Source organism: Microcaecilia unicolor, chromosome 6, assembly GCF_901765095.1.
Source record: "Microcaecilia unicolor chromosome 6, aMicUni1.1, whole genome shotgun sequence".
In the NCBI taxonomy this organism is placed as follows: domain Eukaryota; kingdom Metazoa; phylum Chordata; class Amphibia; order Gymnophiona; family Siphonopidae; genus Microcaecilia; species Microcaecilia unicolor.
Genome location: NC_044036.1, coordinates 24051504 through 24077824, shown reverse-complemented (window position 1 = coordinate 24077824; position 26321 = coordinate 24051504). Strand labels below are relative to the sequence as shown.

Sequence of the window (26321 nt, the reverse complement as noted above, 5' to 3'; positions counted from 1 at the left end):
GCTTTAGAGTCTCAGCTTGTGGCTCGAGTTCATTTGCTGTTCTATCTCCGTACTTTGAAACCGTCTCAGATTATTTCATCTCAGCAACATCCTATTTTAAAATCCATACGACAGGCATGGAATTGGAATTGGATCTGCAAACGCATCCAGCTGTCACCATGATCGACTGTGTTATTGCCTCAGGCGGGCAATCAAGATTTGAATCCTGACAGGTCCAAGTCTTACTTGCAGAGGTGGTGGGATGCTGGATTCCGGCATGTAAGAGACTTGATTAGTTCTGAGGTTACACCTTAAATCTTTTGTGACTTTGCAGGAAGAGGGTCTATTACAAGGCCAGGACTGGATTAATGAGGATGCAGCGGATCTGATAGTAGAGATATTCACTCTTACCAGAGAGACTAGGGCCAGTCTTTCTATCAAATAAGTTTGCGTACGTTGGATCCACCATGGGACTACGACTTGCTAGCTACTAAGTGGAATAGTGAATTGGCGGATGTAGAACATGTTTCTGGCAATATGTTACGTATTTTGATGAACGTGTACATCTCCCCACAGAGGGCATTTCATGCACAGACCTCAGACTCTGCTTGATGCCCTAAGTGTGGGGCTAGTCCAGCCCACTTGACTCAAATATTTTGGACCTGTGCTCAGATTCAAGTGTTCTGGAGGAAAATAGAGTCCTATTTAACAGCTTCATTGGGCAAACACATTGTGTTGTGTGCTGGTATCTTACTGTTTTCCAATGTTTGTTTTATTTATTTATTTATACACCACATTTTCCCACCTATTTGCAGGCTCAGTGTGGCTTACATAGTACCGTAAATGAGCACTACTAGACATGTTAATGTCTTCTTGCACAAGTGTTTTTTGTTAGCCAGAAAGTGTATTCTATGCAGTTTGAGACAGTTATTCTCACAATCTTTAGTAGAATGGCGTAATGAACTATTTCAGCTGATGCACTGGGAGTGCTTGGATGTCAAGCAGGGATCCCCGAGAGCCTGGTGGGCATTTCAACAAGTGTGGTCTCTGATTTGGGACATACTTAATCATAGAGCATGCAGTCTTTTGTTGAACTTGTAATTTCAGAGCAAAAGGTGGGGGGTATGGGGAGTTGAATTGGGCCTATCCTCTATTTCCTGGGGATCACAGTGAAGGAGCAACACTGCGACCCCTTGGGCAGTTCTTTTCTGTGTCGCTTTGGGGTGAAGGAGTGGATGGGGGAGGTTGGTTCCCGAAGCTTGTGGTTGTATTGTTCAGCTCTTGAATGCCTCATTTTATATGCTGTCTTTTGTGGCTGCTAAATAAACTTTATAGAAAAAAATTTTAAAAGGCACAAACGTGAGTCAACTTTAAAGATCTGATGACAGTAGGGGGAAGGGCCATAGACTTTTAGAAAACTGACCATGTTTTCAGATTTAATTAGAAAGTGCACAGAGAAGCAGAGCTCATACCTTGTGTCTGCAACTCATCCAATATAGTAAGAGCAGTGGTGTCTCTTGATGGGGCTTACATTAATACCCTTACCAATAAATTCCTTGCTTTTAATTCATTGTAAAGTGAACAATTGTATGAGGATTGTATGCTATGGACACTCCTTAAGTATGTCTAGCAATAAGTATGAACCTGTAGAAGTCTGAGGATCCAAGAACATCTAGGAAACAGAAATTAACGCAACAAACATACATTGTTTCAAATAAGATCATTTTACTGTAGATATTTATTACGAATAATACAACAGTATAATTGGTTATTTGTTTTGCCCTTTAGCCATCTACAGATGTGCACATGGTTAGTGACAGTGATGGTGATGACTTTGAAGATGCAACAGAATTTGGAGTGGATGATGGAGAAATATTTGGGATGTCATCATCATCTACACTAAGAAAATCTCCAATGAGTAAGTGGTAAAAGTCACAGTGCTGCCATCTTAGTGAGGTGTTGGCCAATTTAGAATGTCTTCCGAAGTATAATTTTACTGGGTAAATACTTCATTAAGACTTACTCATAAATATAATTGATTTTTCTAATCAAAGAAGACTGAAAGTGTTAATTATGTCGTTGGCATATTGCAAAAATGTTGACACCGCTTTTAAAGAACATAACCTAGAGATAAGACATTTATATTATTAATCCCACCTCTTCAAGGAGCTTTGCATTACTGTTCTTAATTTGAAGATACAAAATGCCCTTGTTGATATTAGTATTGTGTCCGTTTGTACGATTCTATAAGCAATAATATTACTTGATAATTATTACAAGTTTTAAACTTTGTTTCGGTGTGCATTTTTTTCAAAACCAGTGTGGTTTCTGTGCTAGTCTACTTGAATAAAAAGAAATAAAGGTTACAATTTAAAACAAAAAAATATAAGGTGATATATATTGAATAAACTTAATACATTTCTTGATTAGCTTTCAGGAGCTAACACTCTTTTACGTCAGAACAAAATTAGCAAAAGATGGCATTTACCAGAGAATTAAAATGCATTCCATTGATGGTCTGAAGGCGAGATTTTGGGGGGAGGGGTAGACAGGGTGTTTATATTGAGTGTTAAATTAAGCGGCATAGCATTTGTGGCTTACAAAGGTTTGAAGGAACTCAGATCTTTGAGTGCTTTCTTTTCTGTTCCGAAGTATATGATCATTTTATCTAGAACACTTTTGCATTCCTTAATTTTGAAATTTTCCTTCAAGTATTTGATTATAAAGTTATTAAGGTGTAGTATGATCCCAAAAGGTTCTCCCCCCATGAAGTGATTGTCATGGTCTTCTTTGTAGCTTTGCGTTGATTCTTGTTAACATCTGGACAATTTACCATCATTCTAATTTATTTATTTTAAAAAAATTATACCACTAGCCATGAGAGCTGTAGAGTTAGTACACCAAACCTTTGACTCCGACTTCTCTTTTTTTCCTGCTGTCCATCTCCGACTCTACTATTTATAGTAAATCTAAGAGAAATTTGCTTCATTATGGAAACATGGGATATTGCTTTATCGCAAATTAGGACTAATAGAGCACAAAATATATTTATTTTAAGTTTGAAGAATGCTGTCAAATTAAAATATGCAAATAGGTGAGAATGAGCAAAAGCGATGAACCAAGAAAACCATACAGGTTTTTATTGTGTAGTGTTTGCTTCAAGACAGCATAATGGTAAAAACAGGCTTCACAGAAGCATGGACTCGACACAGTCTGTGATTCAGCCTATGCGTTCGTCAGGAGTCCAGGTGTGGAGTCTAAAATGAATAAAGTGCTGTTACTATGAACAGCAAACACTAGTCTTGGCAGCAAATCAATATAAATGCATTTCTTCAAGCAATCATTGTTAATTCTACATAGTAAAGACCTGTGTGGTTTTCTTGACTCATTATTTTTGATCATTTCCACCCTTTTGCCTGCTCATGCTTCTGGTGGGATTATTTGGTTTTTCTTTGTTGTTGGACGTCAAAAGAAAATATGCTGTACACTGTTACGCATTTACCTCCCTGTTTACTAAGCCATGCTAGCAGCTGCCATGCGCTAATGCCGACGCAGCCTATTCACTTTGAATGGGCTGTGTCAGCATTGCCGCGTGGTGGCTTAGTAAACAGAGGGGTTAATAGTTGTAATAGATCTCTGAAGAATTTGTTCTCAGAAAAGAAAATAGCCTCAGTCAGATTTCCTTCATGGATGCCCTCAAATCTGATCCAATTATTCTCAGAGCAGAGAACAACCTCTCAACATTAACTTGAGTCGGTGGCAAAGCAGCAACCACCAGGGCAACATCTCTATCAGATTTAGGGGGTCTTTTACTAAAGCTTAGCTCGAGTTATCTGTAGCAGGTCTATGGGCCTTGCTTCAGATAACTTGAGCTAAGCTTTAGTAAAAGCCCCCCTAAGGATATATTTGCCAGTAATTTAGATCCAGGACAAAAACAATTACAAAAGTTTAAAATTATAAATTTACCATATATTATGATGTTGTAAATTTTTGTTTTGAAGCTAGAGTCAGAGTTGGTACATTCTTCCAAAAGTGCTTCCAACTTCGACTCCACAGCCCTACTAGCCATCCCAGAAGAATGCATAACACGTTAAAGGACAAGCATGAGTAGGATCCCTTTGTGTCAAGGATGGTGAACCTTTTTGGGTGGAGGGCCATATTACTGCTGTTGAAGCCCTCAAAGTACTGCATAACATCATGGGAAGGTTCAGAAACTCAGTAGGGATCCCCTACACTAGTGTCAGTTAACACTGTTGTCCCATTTGGCAGAGTGTTTTGTAAAATACTGAAGAAATGTGAACATCCCAACCTGAACAACCCGTTTCCCACATACAGTCCCTGTGTAAATGAGACTTACAGTCGCTCTTAGGAGCACACACATTTGCTGTAGGTTGCACATATAGGGCTCTGTGTTGTCATGTGGCTTGGGCTATTTGGAGGGGGGTGGAGTAAGAGACACATGCTTATTCTCTCTCAGTCATGGAGCTGTGGCCAGTACACTTCACTTGTAAGCCAGCACCGGTGCTGAATCCTTGCTTATCTGCCTCTTACTGACAGTGGAGATCTCTGTGTACCTATCTATCACCTTTCCAGTACAGCTAATACTTTTTTTTTAATTTGTATTTATCAACGTCAATACAGAATATGCATCTACTGTACAAAGAAAGGCGTTATACAACAGGTATCCATCATTTCACAACTGCCATAAGTATAACAATCATCAGGATTGAGAGAGGGGGGGAGGAGGGGATAGGGAAGAGGAGGGTTGGGGGTAGTACTTTTTAACCTTGGAAATATATCAGGGCTAGGTAGTAGGTGGAAAAACTGTCACATGTTCCTGATAGAATAGGAAAGGTTGCCAGAGATGAAGCAGAAGAGGCAAACTGATCGGGAGAGCTCTGACCGCTCCAGGTTGGATAGCATTAGGCCATATTTATCTTCAGATTAGGTGTTTGGTGAAAAATCAGTACCAAGAGAATGGGGAGTCTTTCTTTTAGTAACTCATCCTTCGGATGTTGTGGCTGTAGCTATTCTGTGGTTTTTCTCTGAGGTTTTTTTTCCCCACCTCTGGACTTTATTTTACCACAAAGAGTAATTATTCTTTGACCTTCTTTTCTTTGTACTACAATATGTTCGTCCTGTGTGTTTGAGGTGGAAAAGCAATCTTTCTGGTGATGATTTGGTGGATTTAATGATTTAGTCAAGACATCTGCCTCTTGGATCAGAACATATATGGTGGTACTGTATAGCTAGGCTGTATGTAAAGGATAAAAGCTAAACCTGTGAAGATTGCAACATTTATCAGTTGGTTTCTTGTATATGTAGTGGGGCCTCAGTTAGTGTTTATAGGCATATTGTACCCGGAGTCAGTACAGCCCCCTTAGATAAACAATATTTATTTGGTTGGGGCCAGTGCCGGGGCCATAAGTAGCTCATTAGACTTCTTTCTTTTCACTCCCACAATAATTCAGGCCATTCCAATAATGTGTTATCAGCCAACTATTTACTGAAATACTGAAATAAGTTCCTTATGGCAGAGACAGAACCATTATGTAAAATACTAAAAAGTACCGCACTCATATACCTAAATACATAATCCTAACATTAAAATTAATGATTGAAAGTGGAAATAAAGATTAATTTTTAATATTTAAATTTTTTAAGTATAATGTGCTCAGTTCACCCCGTATATTCACCCAAAATGTATACTGTTACTACTACTTATCATTTCTAAAGCGCTACTGGACGTATGCAGCGCTGTACACTTGAACATGAAAAGACAGTCCCTGCTCGACAGTGCTTACAATCTAATTAGGACAGACAAACAGGACAAACAAGTTACTACTGGATATGGAACCATCATTGCACTTCAGTGTTCCAAACTGCCCACCCAATTAAGGGCGGGAATGCTAACATTCAAGTTGCCAGAGAGCTTACACCATAACAGAAGCTACTAATGGTCTTTTACAATAAAGGTCATGCAAGTGACATTTCCAGTCTACGCAATAATACATTCAAGATGCAAATGAGCTTTACTTACATAGTAGTTCTTAAGTGTATATATGGATAAAGAATCACAAAATCTTGTTGACTTATCTGGCATTTGATTGTTCTTTCCAATGAAACACTGATGGCGTTGTTGACTGTGTAGGGATCCACATTCAATCAGTGCAGTAGTTTAAAATCCAACCAAAAACGCCAAAAAATATCAATCAAAGGAAAAAAAGAAAAGACGAAAAAACTGTGTCCTTGCTTCAACGCAGATCCGGTTTTGCTAGAATGCTTCTTCAGGAAGAAAGGGTTCTATAATATGTCAAATGGATAAAATTCAACTGGATATGTGCACTTAATTAAATCAAGATCAAAAACATTAAATCAAAAATGAAAAGTGAAACTAATGTTTGAACAAAAAATTATCTTTAAGATTCATTTTTCCAGGTCACTTACTTGAAATTAGATTCATGCATCATCACTCGGTAGTTCACGCAATAGCTTACAAGACTTTTGACATTACCGTCAGTTTTTAAAGAGAAATTCTTGCGCGCATGCGTAAATTTGATGCTGGAAGTCATCATATGTTCAATTCTATTTCCTCAGTTAAGCCCGCAGGGGTTGTAGTATTCCACATAAATATGAACCATTGTTCCTTAAGCAATAAACATCTAACATACATAGTAACATAGTAAATGATGACAGATAAAGACCTGTACATTCCATCCAGTCTGCCCAACAAGATAAACTCATTTTACATGGTATGTGATACTTATATGTAAAATGAGTGATACTTTATATGTAAAATGTAAAAGATAGATATCTCCCCCTCATGGCTTATGAATACGAAATAAAACAGCAAATCATAAATCACTAAGGTGATGGCCAAAGCATTCCCAATGCATAGTCAGTGGAGCTTCCGTTCTGTGCGTGCACAACCTGCTTAAATGTCCTGCCATTTGGAGTTTTATACTTCTGTGAGTTTGACCAATGTAGTATAGTCCACATGGACATTTTATCACATAAACCACTTGAGTACTGTTGCAATCGGTATGTTGTCTACAGTGAAATGTTTTCAAACTATGTGGTATGGGAATAACATTCATTTCCCAGTACATACTCATAATGTACACCTTTGCCACATTTAAAGTGGCTCGGATTCAAATCAAATAGGGTGGGAGTACTTGCTAACATCTCTCCCAGATTGCGTTGACGTAGCTAAGCAAACTTGGGGTGCTCCTGTAAGGAAGAATGAATACCCAGAACCGACCAATTCATATGAATAGACTTAGCAATAGCTACAGTATATAGTGAATATGGAAGTACACAGACTACTGCATTGCATTTTTCAGACTGATGATGAACAGGTCCCCATTCCTTATGTGTATATTTGTGTCATTTATATGCTCATTGCATAGTGTTTGATGGATAATCACGTTCTACAAATCTAGGTACCAATAGTTCGGCTTAATGCTGAAATTCCTTTTCACTCAAACACAGTTGCCGAATACGTAAAAATTGGCCCAACAGAATATTATTTTAAAGATGTTTGGGGTGATGGCTAGTATAATGTAACAATGTGTTGCAGTCTGATTCTTTACGATAACACTGTGGTAGAACATAAATTTAAATCAGATGCAGACACTTTAATGTCCAAAAATATTATTTGATTCTGGGATATACAAAAATCAAAAAAGATATTGGCATCCACTCCATCCAAATAAGTAATAAACGACACAAATCGTTAATGTGTTTCTCTCCAAATCAGTACTACATCATCAATATAGTGTTTCCACAATAATACCAATGAAAAATCATGATGGCTATAGACATATTTATGTTCAAACTGAGACATATATAAACAGGCTATGGATGGGGCTATAGTAACCCCTTGGCTACTCCTTTGACCTGTAGATAAACTTTATCTTCAAACAAAAAATAATTTTGAGTGACTACCATTTCTATCATCCATATTAACAAATTTAATTTGTCCCCAGAAATAGATGCTTGAGATAGAAATGAATGTGACACCTGAATGGCTTGATCTTGTGGCATAAGTGTGTATAGAGCTTTAAAATCCAAAGTTGCCAACAATAAAGGGTCATCACTTTCAAAACTCATTTGCGATAATATGTCCAGAAATTGTCGAGAGACAGAACCATACATGGACAACAGGTAGCAACCAATTTGCAGTGCCTGGTGCTTTATACTCTGAGTTAGGAGAAGGTCCAAACTCCCCTATCTCCTAGATCCTCCTTCTGTGGGTAGGAGGGGTATATCAGTATTCACTTACAGTTCTTTTGTTGGCTGCAATAAGGCTCAGAGGCTCTGAAACTCAGACGCAGATCCTTTCAATCTGTATTGAATCCTCAGTAAGTCTGTAGATTTCGAAGGTAAAACTTATTTCAGTCCAATAGATGGGATGTAGAGGGTTCACCATTCTCTCAGGCATTCAACAGGGCAGATGCTTAAGCAACTTCTGTCTCCTGTATGATCCTGGATTACTCTTATTATACCAGCTAAGATAACACATAATAAAGTTTGTAGAACTTCTTGGTCTATATGGCTAAGGCTTTAGGCTAGAAGGGCGCACCCCTCATGGGTACAGTAAGAGAACGAGGAGACAAAGAAAGAAAGGCAGTTATACAAATGTAGCACAGGGTTTTATACTCAGCCAGAGAATTCTTCACAGCTCCCTCCCTCTACTTTTCACGTCACTACTCTAGATCCTTCTTCCTTCAGGAAGAAGCTAGAAAGTGTGAGTGTTGTGTAGTGCTATACCTAGCAACTACTGATGTCAGACATGTGGAGGGGCATAATCGAACGGGGCGCCCAAGTTTTCCTGAGTGCGTCCTCGCAGGACGTCCCACAAAGGGGCGGGGAAACCTGTATTATCGAAACAAGATGGGCGGCCATCATTTGTTTCGATAATATGGTCAGGGATGTCCAAATCTCAACATTTAGTTCAACATTAGAGATGGTCGTCCCCGATTTTCGGCGATAATGGAAACCGAGGACACCCATCTCAGAAACAACCAAATGCAAGCCATTTGGTTGTGGGAGGAGCCAGCATTCGTAGTTCACTGGTCCCCTTGACATGCCAGGACACCAACCGGGCACCCTAGGGGGCACTGCAGTGGACTTCAGAAAAAACTCCCAGGTGCATAGCTCCCCTTACCTTGTGTGCTGAGCCCCCAACCCCCCCCCCCAAACCCACTCCCTACAACTGTACACCACTACCATAGCCCTTAGGGATGAAGGGGGGCACCTAGATGTGGGTACAGTGGTTTTGCGGTGGGTTTTGGAGAGCTCGCTGTTTCCTCCACAAGTTTAACAGGTAGGGGGGATGGGCCTGGGTCCGCCTGCCTGAAGTGCACTTCAGTACCCACTGAAACTGCTCCAGGGACCTGCATACTGCTGTCATGGAGCTGGATATGATATTTCAGGCTGGCATAGAGGCTGGAAAAAACATTAAAAAATTTTTTTTTTTAGATTGGGAGGGGGTTAGTGACCACTGGGGGAGTAGGGGGAGGTCATCCCCGATTCCCTTCGATGGTCATCTGGTCATTTAGGGCACATTTTTGTGGCTTGGCCGTTAAAAAAAAAAAGGACCAAGTAAAGTCGGCCAAGTGTCCGTCAAGGACGCCCTTCTTTTTTCCATTATCGGCCGAGGTCGCCCATGTGTTAAGCACGCCCCAGTCCCACCTTTGCTATGCTTCCGACACGCCCCCCGTGAACTTTGGTCGTCCCCGCGACAGAAAGCAGTTGGGGATGCCCAAAATCAGCTTTCGATTATGCCGATTTGGGCGACTCTGGGAGAAGGACGTCCATCTCCCGATTTGTGTCGAAAGATGGGCGTCCTTCTCTTTCGAAAATAAGCCTGATGGTAAAATCACTTTGCTTATAGTAGAGGCTCTAGAAAACTTTACAAGCACACATACTGCATGATTCCAGCTGCAGAGCAGCTTCTCCGTCAGTCCAAATCAGAAACGTATCAGTATACTGGTAATATTCAAGAGGTTTATTTTGATATTTATTTAAAATATTTGTTCAGTTCTGCGTGAAATTGTTGGCATACTGTGGGTGCCATCTGGTGCTCATGACAGTGCCCAGAATCTGTAGATGCAGGTAATTATGCCTTGTAAATGTCTTCACACCCTTCTACATTTTCCACATTCTGTTGTCTTAAAAAACTGCAGTTCCAAATGCATTAGTAAGAGCTTGTTTCATGATATACTCAACACATTGTACACTTTGAACATGAAGGAATAATTATAGAAATATTCAAAAAGTACATAAAATAAGAAACCAAAAAGTCTTGATTGTATAAGTGTTTACACCCCTTGACTGAACAGTTATGGAAGCCTTTTACAGGAATAGCTGTTATGAGTCATTTAAGGTGTCTATCAACTGTACAGATGGATGTTTCAGTTTTTGGCCATTCTTCATAGGAGAATAGCTCAAGCTCTTTCAGATTGACTGTAGATTGTCTATAGGTGCAGTACTAAAGTTTTGCCACAGATTTTCTATTGGATTCAGTTCTGGGCTTAGGACCACTCAAGGCCATTCACTTTCTTCTTGCTGAGCCATTCCATTGTTGCTTATGCTTGGAGCTTAGGATCACTGTCCTGCTTATATGCCAACATTCTCACCAGGCCTAGGTCTGTGGTAGACTGGAACATGATTTCCTCCAGGATCTGCCTGTACTTTGCACCTTCTGTCTTCAGAAACTTCTCTGTCTCTTCTTTTGCAAAAAGCATCCCTACAACATAATGCTGTCACCTCCAGGCCTTACTGTAGGAATAGTGTTAGCAGGGAAGTGTGCTATTCTTTCAAGCTACACATATCTCTTGGAATTGAAACCAAAAATTCTACTTTGATCTCATAAAATCACATATCTACCAAGTGTTCTTTGCAATGTTGTGTAGTTTATCAGATGGCCTTTAATTACTAGTGGCTTCCTTCTTGCCACTGTCCTATATAGGCCATATTTGTGACATAATCTTGGAATTTGTGAACAGTCAATATTTTCCCCAATTTTAATCAGAGATTCTAATTGTTCTAAAGTAATCTTAGGCCTTACAATGACCTTTCACAACAGTTTCTGTAACACACAACTACTGACTTTGGAGTGACATCTAATTGAGGCAGTATCTTAATGGTGCTGAAGTGATTCCATTTTACAATGATGGACCTGACATTGCCTCAAGGGATGGTCAAACACATTGAAATTGTCTTATAGCCTCCTCTAAATGGCACAAAACTCCCAGAAAAAGCTTGTTTTTACCCTGCATGAAGCATCAATTCAGGAGCTAACTAGAAACCTGACCTCGGTTATGGAAGAGTATTCTACAGGGTGATGCTCAAGTTTGGTTTGTGTAGGTTAGAATCTATGGGGCCTATCTTCTTTAATGCCGCTCTTAACTGAATTGTGAGCATGAACCGGTGGCTTATGATGGCAACAGATGACTCAGTGACACCACGGTGCAGTGGCCACTCGCTCCCTGCTCATCAATGGTTACATAAGTACATAAGTAGTGCCATACTGGGAAAGACCAAAGGTCCATCTAGCCCAGCATCCTGTCACCGACAGTGGCCAATCCAGGTCAAGGGCACCTGGCACGCTCCCCAAACGTAAAAACATTCCAGACAAGTTATACCTAAAAATGCGGAATTTTTCCAAGTCCATTTAATAGCGGTCTATGGACTTGTTCTTTAGGAATCTATCTAACCCCTTTTTAAACTCCGTCAAGCTAACCGCCCGTACCACGTTCTCCGGCAACGAATTCCAGAGTCTAATTACACGTTGGGTGAAGAAAAATTTTCTCCGCGACTTCTAGCAGCAGCCTCATTATACTTCAAGTAGGCTGTACTAAGCAGAAGTGAGTGGGCATCCCTCCTGTCCTTCTCCCCCAGACCACTAGGAACTCATAAAGAGAGGTGGGGGGGAAGCATAGATATGGGGTTAGGGCCTGGGGCCCCCTTACATTTTCTTCGGGGGAGGAGGGAATTGGAGGGAGGATTGGAAGGGGGGTGTTGGAAGCATCCACAGTGTTTAATACAGGTTCCAGCCGAAACTTAGCCGGGACCCGCATAAGACCCAGTGACTAGTACATAATGAATTGGTCCCAGATATTCAATTGCTGGTGCCTGGATGTGGCCTGGTATTGAATATCTGGGGCCAATTCAGCCCGCAGCGGTCATTGTTTAAAAGAAAAATGCTGAATGTTGCTGGCTCACTGTCTACCCCAAAGTTTTCATAGCAACATCAATATAATTTATAAAATCGCACAGGGTCTTTTGGACTAATTTTCCACACAAAAAATGGAAGTTTTTAGTCCCACGATGTGATTGTTACTGTAAGTTGAGAGCATTGTGGCCGAGATGAGGACGCTGAGTCTTTTTCCTTCCTGAATTGGATATAGGGATGATTTGTGAATAACAGAGACTCAGACAGGTGGAGCTGAATTGGGTCGAAACATGAAATTTGAACATATAAATCCCAACGTAAACCAAAGGGGAGATGATATACACAAATCTGGCACAGTTTTATATGCAGTCATTTTAATCAAGAATAACTTGTGTTTTTACTCGGGATTGCTGACGTTATGCTGCTCAGCCCTTCACATGAGGTTGGTGAGCAAGACAGGAATTTATGGTGTACTGCCCGTCAAAGTTCAGATCACCCATCAATCCCTACCTACCCCCAACTCTCCCTGTCAGATTATCAATGGGATGCTTTTTATTAGTTGTTTGTGATTAATTAACTGCCTTTATGAAGACATTCACCCAAGGTGGTGCACAGCAGGTACAACTTGACATATTTGTGGAAATACCATTTTTTGTTCATTCTCTTCTTACCTAAGGGGCCCTTTTTCTAAAGCTCAGTACGCACTAACAGACATTAGCATGAGCTAAGTGCCACATGGCTCATAGGTATAAAATAGAACACACAGCATTTAGCGCATGCTAAGCTTTAGTAAAAGGGCCCAAAGACAGCTTCCAAACTCTAGTCAAGAAATGTATTTAGTTCAAGAAGAAAGTATCACCATATTTTTTGTATGTGTCTTTTTAATTTATTAGATTTTTATTTCTATATAATTTTATGAAATAGTGTTTGAAAGTTATATTTTTATGCATTTTCTTATCCGAGGCCCACTTTTGAAGGAGCACGACAGCCTTCAGTAAAAGCTTTCTGGATCAGGGTGGACGTATGCAGTTTATACTGGAAATTCACTGTTTAAAACTGATGTGTTGGGTCTAATTAAAGGCAAGGATATTCTGCATTCTGTTCATGGCCACAAGTTTCTGTTGAAAGTTAAGTTTTATTCATTTTATGTTTTAATCTAATTCTTTTTCTAGTGCCAGAAAATGCTGAAAATGAAGGCGATGCTTTATTACAGTTTACAGCAGAATTTTCCTCAAGGTATATTTGGGATACTTCCATCACCTTTTAGATTAAAAGGGACTTTGCACCTGCACAGGTTTTAGATATTGTGTTTCATACCCTAGTAGAAGCTGAAGATAACAGGGTTGCGTTATTGTTGCATGTTTTCAGTCATGTTGCCTGCTCTTTGCCAGTGTCAGGAGATATTATGAGGTTTAATGTTGCCTCATATAAAGCAATCTTAAAAGTAATTCATATATATACATTTTTTGTTTTGAAGAATTTTTAACACATTTAAATTTCCAATGCATTTAAAATAAAAGTTTAAAATAAAGGTTAATTAATATTGTAGAGGTTTTGGTTTCTGGAGGCTTCCCCTGCTCTGGTTTCCGCTTCCAGACTGAATTCCCCTTACCCACCTGAACCTCAGTTGGCATTTAAAGGGGCAGCAACAACACCTTTACCCAGCCTGCATTTATTTCTATCACTCCAGGATCCTTTAGTACTCCCGGGTCCTGGTGGGGAGTACAGGCAACCAAAGACCTCATGTACCTCTTTGCAATCCCTTTTATTATTTTCCAACCCCCCCCCCCCCCAAACCACTTTATTCCTGCAACTTCTGTGCCAACCCCTCCTCTGGGCAGGTCTCCAACTTCACACTCCAGCCCACGGGCAGGGCCTCTGGAAAATTCTATCACAACTTTTAATAATACCCATATCATGGGATATTATACTCTTCCCCCAGCAATGAAAAAATTGTTTTCTTGTCTCCATTACAGGAAATCATCTTCCCTTGTCCTCAAGGGCTAAACTGCTTAGGTTTTGTTCTCCTTTCCCTTTTTGGAGCAACAACAACCCCACTCAACATTTTAAACTTTATTCAAAGTACAATATCACCTTAACCCATTTTATCTTTGTACTGGTCACTTCTTTCAGTGACCTTCACTTTACACAAACATTTTCATTCAACCATTTTATTCCCCATTAACTTCTTTCTTCCTGATATTATTCCCTTCAAACAAATGTATTATTTACCCAATGTTATCAATGATTTTTTCTTCAGCCTCTCTTCCTTCAGTGAGAATCCCTTACTCTGTATGTCCAGGGGTTTTCTTTACCTCCAACCCATACTGGTTTAACCAGGATGCTCAGATGAATCCAAGGTGGCAGCCTGCTCAGCCATACTTTTGGCCATATCACACTCTACAACATTTTCCCATTGTTCCCACATTCCCCATCAATTCACCATACAAATGAGAACACTTTAATCAATAATACCAGACAAGCTGTATTCGACACACATCCTATATAATAAAACGCACCTCCAACATTCTGAAGCTGACTGCATGGCTGAGACATTCCTGCTCTCTGGATCCATCTCCTGAATTGACATCACGCATTTCCGTGTTCATCACAAGCAGAAGGGACCAACCACACGAGGTTTCTCAGCTTCAGAATGTTGGAGGTGCATTCTATTAAATAGGATTGGTCAGTTCCTTGAAGCACAGCCAGAGCTCAGCGTCCTTCACAGTAACGCTCAGACACCAGAGAGAGAGAGGGAGGTATCTCTGTCACACACACACTCTCTCTCACAGTCAATGTCTTTCTCTCACTCTCACACACTGTCTCTCACACACTCTGTGTCTCACACTATATCACATTCACTCTCTATGTGTCACACAGTCACTCACACACTCTCTTGGTCTAATACACTCAGTCTCACAGAGAGTCTGTGTCTCACACACACTCTCTATCTCTTGCACACACTGTATCTGTGAAACACTCTCTCTCTCTCTCTCTCTCACACTGTGTCTCACATACGCACTTGCACACACTCTCATTCTCACACACACACTCTCTCTCTCACAGACACACTTGCGCCCAGAATCACACTCTCTCTCACACACACACACACACACACTCGCACATTCACTTTCTCTCTCACAGAGAGTCACTCTCACATACACTCTCAAACATACACACTCCGAGGAAAACCTTGCTAGCGCCCGTTTCATTTGTGTCAGAAATGGGCCTTTTTTACTAGTATTTGCATAATTCTGCAACCCAAGTGCGATACCACTGTCTTATATTATGAACCCTAATACTTTGTATCATTTAACATGATCTTTATTTTGTTTTTGTCTTCATTAGCTGGGTCAGAAATATTATTTGCAACAGTTCACCTCAGGATCTGGGTCCAACCAGTTTTACCTTCATACTCAATATAGTTCAACATATTTTTTCTTCCAGCTAGCATGGGTCGGGGTTCCATTCACTGGTTGGTTTCAGCCATACCACTTCGGGTCTAGTTTCTGGACCATGACCCCATCCCACAGAGGACAGGTCATCCCATAATATTTTGAGCAGTGATAGGAGTCCATTACTTCCACGTAATGGGTCCAAAAGGGATTTGATATGACCATGCATTATAGGGTCCTTCGTTTCCATCGGATAGGTAGGATCTGGCTTAATCTGCCAGAAGATCTCTTCTTTAGCCCAAACCTCCCTCTGGGCATCAGTCAGGCACATGACTGGCAGTGGCACTTAGGGGTATGCCAAACCCTACAAGTCCCAAACAATGTTTTGCGTATGTCTGTCAACTCTGCTGACCTTGGGCAGCTTCCCCCCAGCTACTGTTGCACCCTCAGTCCGGATGCTGTTAAGCAGGTCCTCTGGCACTGACTCTCCCAGGCAGCACCTCTCCAAAGCTTCTGGTTGTAGGCCTGGCCGCCCATCTTTGTCCACTACATTAGCTGGGATCCATAGAGTCCACAGAAGCCGTCCACCTCCAGACTATTCACCACCCACTCCAAAGCCAAATTAACTAGGATGGTTAAGGTCAGTTCTCCAGTGGCTAAACACACAGAGTCAAGCATGGTGACAGGTGTTGGCAAGCCCATCTCTCGATCCTTAGGGTTTTTCACATTATGCTGTTTTTCCTGGGCTGTAGGAATTCCTGAGGCTTGGTCGAGGCTTCTACTTTGCCCCGCAGTACCCCCGGCTCTGGTGCGGCCCCCACTGGTGTTAATATGACTTCCTCCTGTGGGAGCACCACCTCCATCTTCTCTGTCCGGCGTCTGCAGCCACAGCCCCATATCCAGGCCTGTCTCTTGTCTCCTCGTTTCCAATGCTCTCCCTGTCCTTATCCATTGGTCCAGTGGGGATTCCCCAACAGCTTTCCTTTCCAGGCCCACGATAAACTGGATCAGTTACCATCTCCAGCTTCTCCTCAGTGTCATCCACCGAGGCGCTCTTCACTACGTATTCGGCAGCCAACTGCTCTCGGATCTTGGCCCACATAGTACTCTTGTCCCCCGTCTCCCCCCCTCCCGAGGGGGCTCCTTCTCCATCACTGGAAATTAGGCTTGCACTGCCCGAGGATGCCTCACTCCAGTCCTCCTCATAGAAGCAAGTGCCACAAGTAGGACAGCACAGTTTCACCGGGGTCTCTTTGCTTTTGTACAGGCACCCCAGGCATATCACTCAGCCCACCAGTACACCATCCAACACTGCCAGCTCCACAGTAGCACAACTCCTATGAGCCATCTCTCTCCTCGTCTTCAAGCTGTCCAGCGTAATTATCTCCAACTCATCTACATTCGTCCTGTGTTCCTTCCAGACTTTCATTGCAGTCTTGTGAATATCTTCAGTTAAATCTTGGTCCACTTCTGTTTATGAAGGAGGCCTGTATAACATACCAATGTGAATACATTGTCCATTCGCTCTTTCCAGATTAACCGATAGTGCCTTTTCCTTACCCTTTAAGTCCAGCTATTCTGTCACTTTATTGTTATCTCTGATATATAATGCCACTCCTCGCACTTTTTCCCTACCCTGTCTTTTCTGCAAAGAGTATAACTTGGTTTAACAATATCTCAGTTACCTGAGGGTTTTGTTTACCCTTCCCCAATGAATTTAGTTTAAATTCCTCTTAGTAAGTTAGCCAGTATGTTCTTTTTCTCTCCTGATAAAAGCAAAAGACTGTTCCAGATTTCTATTTTAATAGATTAGAGTTGTAGTTAATTACATTCAAGAATAAAGATGATTATACATTTTTTAATTTTGATTTTTTTTCCCCCTGGTGTGTCCAATGTCTGTACATATTTATTTAATTATTTTTATTTAAAAAAAAAATTATGCCCTGCCTAACACTAAGCAGCTTCCAAGAAAAACATATATATTTTTAAAAATAAATAAATAACGGTGACAAAAAAATAAAAAAAAAACTGTTAAAATACCCTGGAGCAGTGTTTCCCAAGTCCGGTCCTGGAGTACCCCTTGCCAGCCAGGTTTTTCAGGATATCCACAATGAATATGCATAAAAGAGCTTTGCATATAATGGAGGCATTGCATGCAAATCAAGTTCATGCATATTCATTGTAGATATCCTGAAAACCTGGCTGGCAAGGGGTACTCCAGTACTGGACTTGGGAAACACTGCTCTAGAACTGCACACAAAAAGAAACTTTTACAAGTTTAATCATGCTTCAGGTAAGGAACAACAAATTAAAATAAAAGTTATTTTAAATGTTCCTATTACTGGCTCATAATACATATCGCCTTGATATGCAGCCACTACTGGCAATATTCTTTCTTGAAGTGATCATGTTTTCCCAGTGCAGTGTACTTACAGAGTATTTGTTTTAACCAGGTATGGTGACTGCCATCCAGTATTTTTCATTGGATCTCTAGAAGCTGCTTTTCAGGAGGCCTTCTACGGGAAAGCCAGAGATGTAAGTGTCTTTCTAACGTTGGTTAAAAATCTTTTGTGCCAGCCTCAAATGTTATACTCAGGTCCATGACAGCAGTATGCAGGTCCCTGGAGCAGTTTTAGTGGGTGCAGTGCTCTTCAGGCAGGCGGACCCAGGCCCATCCCCCCCCCCACTACCTGTTACACTTGTAATGGTAAATGTGAGCCCTCCAAAACCTACCACAAACCCACTGTACCCACATCTAGGCACCCCCCTTCACCCGTAAGGGCTATGGTAGCAGTGTACAGTGGTGGGTAGTGGGTTTTGGGGGGCTCAGCACACAAGGTAAGGGAGCTATGTACCTGGGAGCGATTTATGAAGTCCACTGCAGTGCCCCCTAGGGTGCCCGGTTGGTGTCCTGGCATGCGAGGGGGACCAGTGCATTGTGAATGCTTTTTCCTCCCACGACCAAAGGGCTTGCATTTGGTCGTTTCTGAGATGGGCGTCCTTAGTTTCCATTATCGCTGAAAATCAGAAACGACCAAGTCTAGAGATGACCATCTCTAAGGACGACCTAAATGTCAAGATGTGGGCGTCCCCGACCGTATTATCCAAACGAAAGATGGGTGTCCACCTTGTTTCGATAATACAGGTTTCCCCACCCCTCCGCTGGGACGTTTTGCGAGGACGTCCTCAGCAAAACTTGGGTGTCCCATTCAATTATGCCATTTTCAAAGCACTTAGACTTACATAGCTCCATAGGTTGCTTTGTAACTTTGTAAGTCTAAGTGCTTTGAAAATACGCCTCTATGTATGTGGGAGAGGACATAGGAGAGGGTTGTCAAGAAGATGAGTGAGAAGAGTCCAGAGGATAGAAATGTAATGGGGAACAGATGAAAGATAAAAGGGAAAAGGAGGTTGGGAAATGAGTGAGATGGAAGGGTGAGAGCTAGATGATAAGAGAAGGAAATAGAAAGTTGATAAGTAGATGAAAAGTTAAATGGAGTCGAGCTGGAAAGGGGTTTTTGCAACTACATTCAATGTGGTTTACACAAAAGTAGAAAAAAGTGTTATATTTTTAATTTATAAACTGGAGCATTGTTAGCTTTGGGAAATGCATCACAAATGTCTATGTATTGTGTTCAGTACAAAAAGAAATGCATTCCCGGGGGTGGGGGGGAATAGGGTATGATGGGGAATAAAATGTTAAATGGTTGATGTTCAGCTTGTTTCGATGCTCATGTTTGACAATCAAGATTTGTACTAAACACATGACAAAAATCTGTTGTGTACTTATCTACAATTTCATCATTAAAAATGTAGAAACATAAAGGTATAGAGGTGGGAGGGAGAAAATGTAAACTCTTGATGACAAAGCAGAAGACCTGTATCGAGGTGTATACAAATGAGGAATTACTCAAATGTTGCCAACAGAAATGTTAAGTCTTTGTTTATTCTGTTGATCATCAATAAAACTTGTTGAAACATAATAAAGAAATGCATTTGCTCTTGTTTCTCTCCAGTGTTGCAGTATATGCTGAGCTTAACGTCTTAGGGTTCCCAGTTCAATTTTTGTCTTCACATTTATTTCTGTAATTGAGGATCCCTTGTGCTGTATTTGGTGAGGGTCTGTCTGTTTTGCATGAGACTGAAATGTGATTTAATTTTTTGCATATAGTGTGTGTTAAGATCTATAGAAGTACAGCTTCTTCTGTTGTTCTGTAGTAGGCGTTTTGGTGTTTTAGGGTCTAGTGTAACATTTTTCCGGTTTCTGATCCCCCTCACCTTACAAACCACACCCACAGACTGCCTGTACAAATTCCCTCACCCCCACCTGGCTTACCCTGTTCTTCCAGATCATGTGGCAGACGGAAGAAACAAGCAGCTGCACATCAGACTGCTTGTTCCTCCTCTGCTAGCCTGGACCCAGTTGTTGTACAGAGTCCTGCACGGTTCAGATGAGCAGTGGACCAAGGCCAGAAGAGGTGGAGGAAGTGGTCTGAGGTGCAGCTTCTTGTTTCTTCCTTATGCCACATTATCTGGGAAGAAAACACAGTAATGTGGAGGCAGGGAGAGAAAGAATACAGAGAGGTGGGGGTTGGGGATTAAAGGGAGAGAAAGAACGTGAGGGCAGAGCAAGTTGGAGGAAAGGAAGCGTTTCAAGTTATATCAGGGTGGGGATGGTGGAACCTGAAGCTAAGTCAGAGAAACAGAGCTGGGCAGGTTGGAACCTGAAGAGCGATATTACTGGTGAAGGAAGAGGCTGAGGGCATGGTTAGGCCTTATGATGGGGAAATTCTGCGCAAAAATTTCAAATAAAGATGCAGAGTTTTAAAATGCTGTGCACAAAATTCTGTTTGAATCATAGCATTAGTGCTACCGTTGTATGACATACTTGCTAAATGTATGTTGAGTTTGGATTTTTCTTTAGGCTTTGTATTTCACAATGTGCCTGGTGGAAAGATTTATGTTGCTATTACTCCGATGGCTTCAGAATCAGAATAATTGTGACTTCCATGGAGAAATGTCTTAGTGATGATCTGCACTTCTAGTGGGGGGGGGGGGGGGGGGGGGGGGGGGGAGGGGGGGTTACTTTGTGGATGCAGAACATAGTTACATTTAACTAATAAGAACTGCTATATTGTGTCGGACCAAAGGTCCTAGAGGATTATATATGCAGTGTGTCACATATATGAGCATCGTCCATTTGGTGTGTCCTAACTGAAAAAAAAAAGATTGAGAACCATTGCCCTAGAGTCTCTGCAGCATTTAGAAAACAAAACATGTTGTTTTTTTTTTTGTTACATTTGTACCCTGCGCTTTCCCACTCATGGCAGGCTCAATGCGGCTTACATGGGGCAATGGAGGGTTAAGTGACTTGCCCAGAGTCACAAGGAGCTGCCCGTGCCTGAATTGGAAATCGAACTCAGTTCCTCAGGACCAGAGTCCACCACCCTAACCACTAGGCCACTCCTCCACTGTTGCTACTATTTGAGATTCTACATGGAATGTTGCTATTCCACTAGCAACATTTCATGTAGAAGTCGGCCCTTGCAGATCACCAATGTGGCCGCGCAGGCTTCTACATGGAATGTTGCTAGTGGAATAGCAACATTCCATGTAGAATCTCCAATAGTAGCAACATTCCATCTAGAATCTCCAATATTATTTTTCTTACATTTGTACCCCTCGCTTTCCCACTCATGGCAGGCTCAATGCGGCTTGCATGGGGCAATGGAGGGTTAAGTGACTTGCCCAGAGTCACAAGGAGCTGCCTGTGCCTGAAGTGGGAATCGAACTCAGTTCCCCAGGATCAAAGTCCACCACCCTAACCACTAGGCCACTCCTCCACTGTTGCTACTATTTGAGATTCTACATGGAATGTTGCTATTCCACTAGCAACATTCCATGTAGAAGTCGGCCCTTGCAGATCACCAATGTGGCTGCGCAGGCTTCTGCTTCTGTGAGTCTGACGTCCTGCACATACGTGCAGGACGTCAGACTCACAGAAACAGAAGCCTGCGCAGCCTTCTACATGGAATGTTGCTAGAGGAATAGCAACATTCCATGTAGAATCTCCAATAGTATCTATTTTATTTTTGTTACATTTGTACCCTGCGCTTTCCCACTCATGGCAGGCTCAATGCGGCTTACATGGGGCAATGGAGGGTTAAGTGACTTGCCCAGAGTCACAAGGAGCTGCCTGTGCCTGAAGTGGGAATCGAACTCAGTTCCCCAGGACCAAAGTCCACCACCCTAACCACTAGGCCACTCTTCCACATGCAGATCCTTCCAAGTTTATACCCCAGATACACTGCTAGAAAATCTCTCCCATAGTCTTCAAGCTCAATCATTGTGGTGGTGAATGTCGCTCTTTGGGTTGGCCGTCCTTTTCATTTTGTTGTGGTGCATCAGCCTCTCTTTGTTCCACCACAGCTTGTGCCAAGTGCTCCCTTCTACTACCTGCTTGGTGTGGCACAACTGAATCAGTGGTAAAGTGGGGAGCTCCTTTCTTCGCTCCAGTTGCTCTGGCTGCTGGCACTGCACAGGTGCTAAAAATCAAAGAGAATCTACTTTCTGTTTCATTTACGGTACAGGAAGCATTCTTTCTTTACTTTAAATTGCTGTTCGGTGCTGGCGGCTAAAATGCTTGCGCTAAGAAAGGAGCTCCCTTCTCTGCAGTGCATTTAGTGGTGCTTGGAAGATAGGAGAAGGGGGCTAATGAGACCATTCTGATGCTGGGATTGGAGGAAGGGGGCTGGGGCCTAACAAGGGGACAAGATGGAGATGGGTCTGATACAGGGGATGGGAGGAGGGCATTGGTGGTGGGAGAAAGAGGAGAAAGATAGATATTGTTGGTAGAGGAAGGTGACAATGGAAGGGCACAGAGATGAATGCTGAGGATTATATATGCAACTGCAAGGAAAAAACCAGGGTCTCAATCAGGGGAAGCACTAATGAGGGAACAGGTATAACCACTTAAACGCTAATAAACCTATAAATAGTTAATATGTGTGTTGGAGTAGTCTCAGAGTAATAACTCACCCAAACAAGGAAACGCCGAAACGATTTATACCTCTAAGGATGGACAAGCTTCTCAATCATTGATCTACTCCGTGAAATTTCAATTTTTTAGTGAGCAAACCCAGTGCTCTAAAATAACATAATGTAAACTTCACTCAACATATATACCTGTTCTCTCAAAGTGCCACACCTGAATCACTCGCACTAGCCTCAATAATAAAACAAAATAAGGATTATATGTGGACTGAGGTTAAGGGAAAGAAAGATAGGGTAAAAAATATTGGAGAAGGAGGTGATTGGATGCAAGGGAAGTTGAGAAGGAAATATAGGAGAAGAGGTAGGGACAGTGGCTGCTGGGGAAAGGGGAAAAAGAAGGTTACAAAGTGTCTGAAGAATAAAAGAAGGTGACATAGATGAGAGAGGGTGGAAATAGGGGAGGTAAAATGGGGAATCGGAACCTGAATAAGGGGGTAAGACATAGGGGACCAGAGGTGGGGAGAAATGAATAACAGGGAGGAGATGAGAGGCGATGAATACAGGGGCTGGAAAGCAAGTAAAATTCAGGGAATGGGAGACTGGAGAAGGAATGAGAGAGGGGTGGGGTTGGGAGGAGAGGAATGTGTAGGAAATTGAAAGTTGGTAAGTAGGTGAAAGAGGAGACCGAGGATTGTGTGGAGAAGGAGAGATGAAATCTAATTACAGCTTCATGAAAAGGCAGATGAGAGAAATGGAGACAAAAATGAAACAAGAATCAGTGTCAGTCAGGCATAAGGAAGAAGACAGGACAGTGAAGAAATAGGAAATGAAAATAAGATCCTGGAAAGGAACTCAGAGAAAAACAACAAAAGGAAATACTACTACTACTTATTATTTCTATAGCGCTACTAGACGTACGCAGTGCTGTACACTTGAACATGAAGAGACAGTCCCTGCTCAACAGAGCTTACAATCTAATTAGGACAGGACAAATAAGAGATAAGGGAATTACTAAGGAGGGGGTGATAAAGTAAGGGTTAGGAGTTAAAAGCAGCATCAAAAAGGTGGGCTTTTAGCCTAGATTTGAAGACAGCCAGAGATGGAGCTTGATGTACCGGCTCAGGAAGTCTATTGCAGGTATATGGCGCAGCAAGATAAAAGGAACTGAGTCTGGAGTTAGCGGTGGAGGAGAAGGATGCAGATAAGAGAGATTTACCCAGTGAATGGGTTTCTCAGGGAGCAGTGTAGGGAGAGATAAGAGTGGAAAGGTACTGAGGAGTTGCAGAGTGAATGCATTTGTAAGTCAATAAAAGGAGTTTGAACTGTATACGGAACCGGATAGGGAGCCAGTGAACTGACTTGAGGAGTGGGCTAATATGAACATAGCGACACTGGCAGAATATGAGTCGTGCAGCAAAATTTTGAACAGATTGAAGAGGAGAGAGATGGTTAAGTGGGAGACCTCTGAGAAGCAAGTTGCAATAGTCTAAGCGAGAGGTGATAAGAGTGTAGATGAGGGTTCTGGTAGCGTGCTCAGAAAGGAAAGGGCGAATTTTGGTGATATTATAGAGAAAGAAACATCAGAAAACAAGATTACAAATTTATTTTTGATATTTAGAGAAAGATAATGTCAGCTTTGAAAATGTGCACCTCTTGTATTTTGTTCTGTACAGAAGGAAACACATCTCTGCTTCTCTGGGGTTTCTCTGCTCAGTCTGATTTCTTTTTATTTATTTATTTTGTCTTTGTTTTCCTTGTGTAACAGGGATGAGGGATTCAGTTGATAGTAGGTTCTGTATCGGATTTTTTTTTTACTTCTTTCTCAGTTCCTTATGTACTGCCTGCACGTCCGAAATATATGTTCAATTGACCTTACGGCAAAAGGAAATGAAGTTAGGAAAATCTGTTAATAAGCAAAATGAGAGAGTGTTTTATTAGCATACTAGTAAAAAAGCCCCGTTTCTGATGCAAATGAAACGGGGGCTAGCAATGTTTTCTTCTGTGTGCATGTGGGAGTGTGTGTGTCCCTGCCCTCTGGCCTCTCTCCCCTCCCCCCTCTGAGTCCTTCACTGTTACAGAGCCAGCGATTTGATTTCGTGCTCTGCTGTTTTCCTTCACTGACTGTGTTACAGAGAGGGCGGGGCAGACACTCATAGGGAAACCGGATATCTCGCCCCCTTCACACTTCCGGCTGGAGGCTTCATAGAACGTTGGTGTTGCTTTTTATATAGAGAGAGATTTCGTGCTCTGCTGTTTTCCTTCACTGACTGTGTTACAGAGAGGGCAGGGCAGACACTCATAGGGAAACCGGATATCTCGCCCCCTTTACACTTCCGGCTGGAGGCTTCATAGAACGTTGGTGTTGCTTTTTATATAGAGAGAGATTTCGTGCTCTGCTGTTTTCCTTCACTGACTGTGTTACAGAGAGGGCGGGGCAGACACTCATAGGGAAACCGGATATCTCGCCCCCTTCACACTTCCAGCTGGAGGCTTCATGAACGTTGGTGTTGGTTTTTATATAGAGAGATTTAAAAAAATAAAAGTGTGTACACTCTTGAATGTTACTCCGTTAGTACAGTAGCCTAACACTCTGCCAACTACGTTAAGATGCAAGGCCTCTCGACCTCATTTCAAGGCTCATCTTAAAACTTACCTATTGACCAATCTTTTTCGGACCTCTGAGGTGCTTTTTGTCCTTCAAATGCATTTGGTGCAAGAGGACTCAAGCTGCTTAACCCCCTTTCTTTCCTCTCGATAAACTATTTCTGCGTCCCTTTTACAAAGGCCTGTGGTAGTGTAGACGTATGTTTTGGGCACACGCAGAATAATTTTTCAGCGCACTTGTGAAAACATGCCTTTTTATAAATTTTGCCAAAAATAGACATGCGGCAAAATGAAAATTGCTGCACATCCATTTTGGGTCTGAGACCTTACCGCCAGCCATTCACCTAGCAGTAAAGTCTCACGCGGTAACCGGGCGGTAATGGTCTATGCGCGTAGAATGGCGGTAACTCAAAATTGACGCTTGTTGGGCGCGCGTAGGCGCCTGTGCGGCTTAGTAAAAGGGCCCCTCTATTCTTAAACTGCTTTGGTGTGTATCTTGATCGGAAAGTGGCTATACCAAGCTGCTGAATAAGCTAACTCACCTGATTCCGTTCATTTCAGCAAAATGAATTCAAAGCCTGCACTTACGAATTGCATCTGCTGTGAGGTAGCTTATTATAGTCCTCATAGAATTAACATTTGTATATTTATACTACAACAGAATTTCAGTCTATGCTACAGTTCATTAATAGTCAGCCCACATTAAATATCTTTGTATATCAGTGCATGACTATGGTAATACTTGAGTGGAGGAGTAGCCTAGTGGTTAGTGCAGTGGACTTTGATCCTGGGGAACTGAGTTTGATTCCCACTGCAGCTCCTTGTGATTCTGGGCAAGTCACTTAACCCTCCATTGCCCCTGCTACAAAATAAGTACCTGAATATAGGTAAACTGCTTTGAATGTAGCTGCAAAAACCTCAGAAAGGCAGCATATCAAGTCCCATTTCTCCATTTCAGATTCTAAATGGAATGTTGCTACTATTGGAGATTCTGTTGCTACTATTTGAGATTCTACATGGAATGTTGCTATTCCACTAGTGACATTGCATGTAGAAGCCTGCCCTTGCAGATCAGCAACGCGGCTGCGCAGGCTTCTGTTTCTGTGAGTCTGACGTGCAGGATGTCAAACTCACAGAAACAGAAGCCTGTGCGGCCGCATTGCTGATCT

At 41.9% G+C, this 26321-nt stretch overlaps 1 protein-coding gene across 3 annotated transcripts in view; it reads left to right on the top strand.

The window, feature by feature from the left end:
- Window positions 1-26321, top strand: part of FAF1 (Fas associated factor 1) — a 716909-nt gene that overhangs the window by 481180 nt on the left and 209408 nt on the right. For all 3 annotated transcript variants that reach the window (XM_030208188.1, XM_030208187.1, XM_030208189.1), the window contains 3 exons: window positions 1768-1897; window positions 13333-13396; window positions 18009-18090. In XM_030208188.1, the coding sequence (XP_030064048.1) occupies window positions 1768-1897; window positions 13333-13396; window positions 18009-18090 (276 nt within the window). The remainder of the gene's footprint in view (window positions 1-1767; window positions 1898-13332; window positions 13397-18008; window positions 18091-26321) is intronic.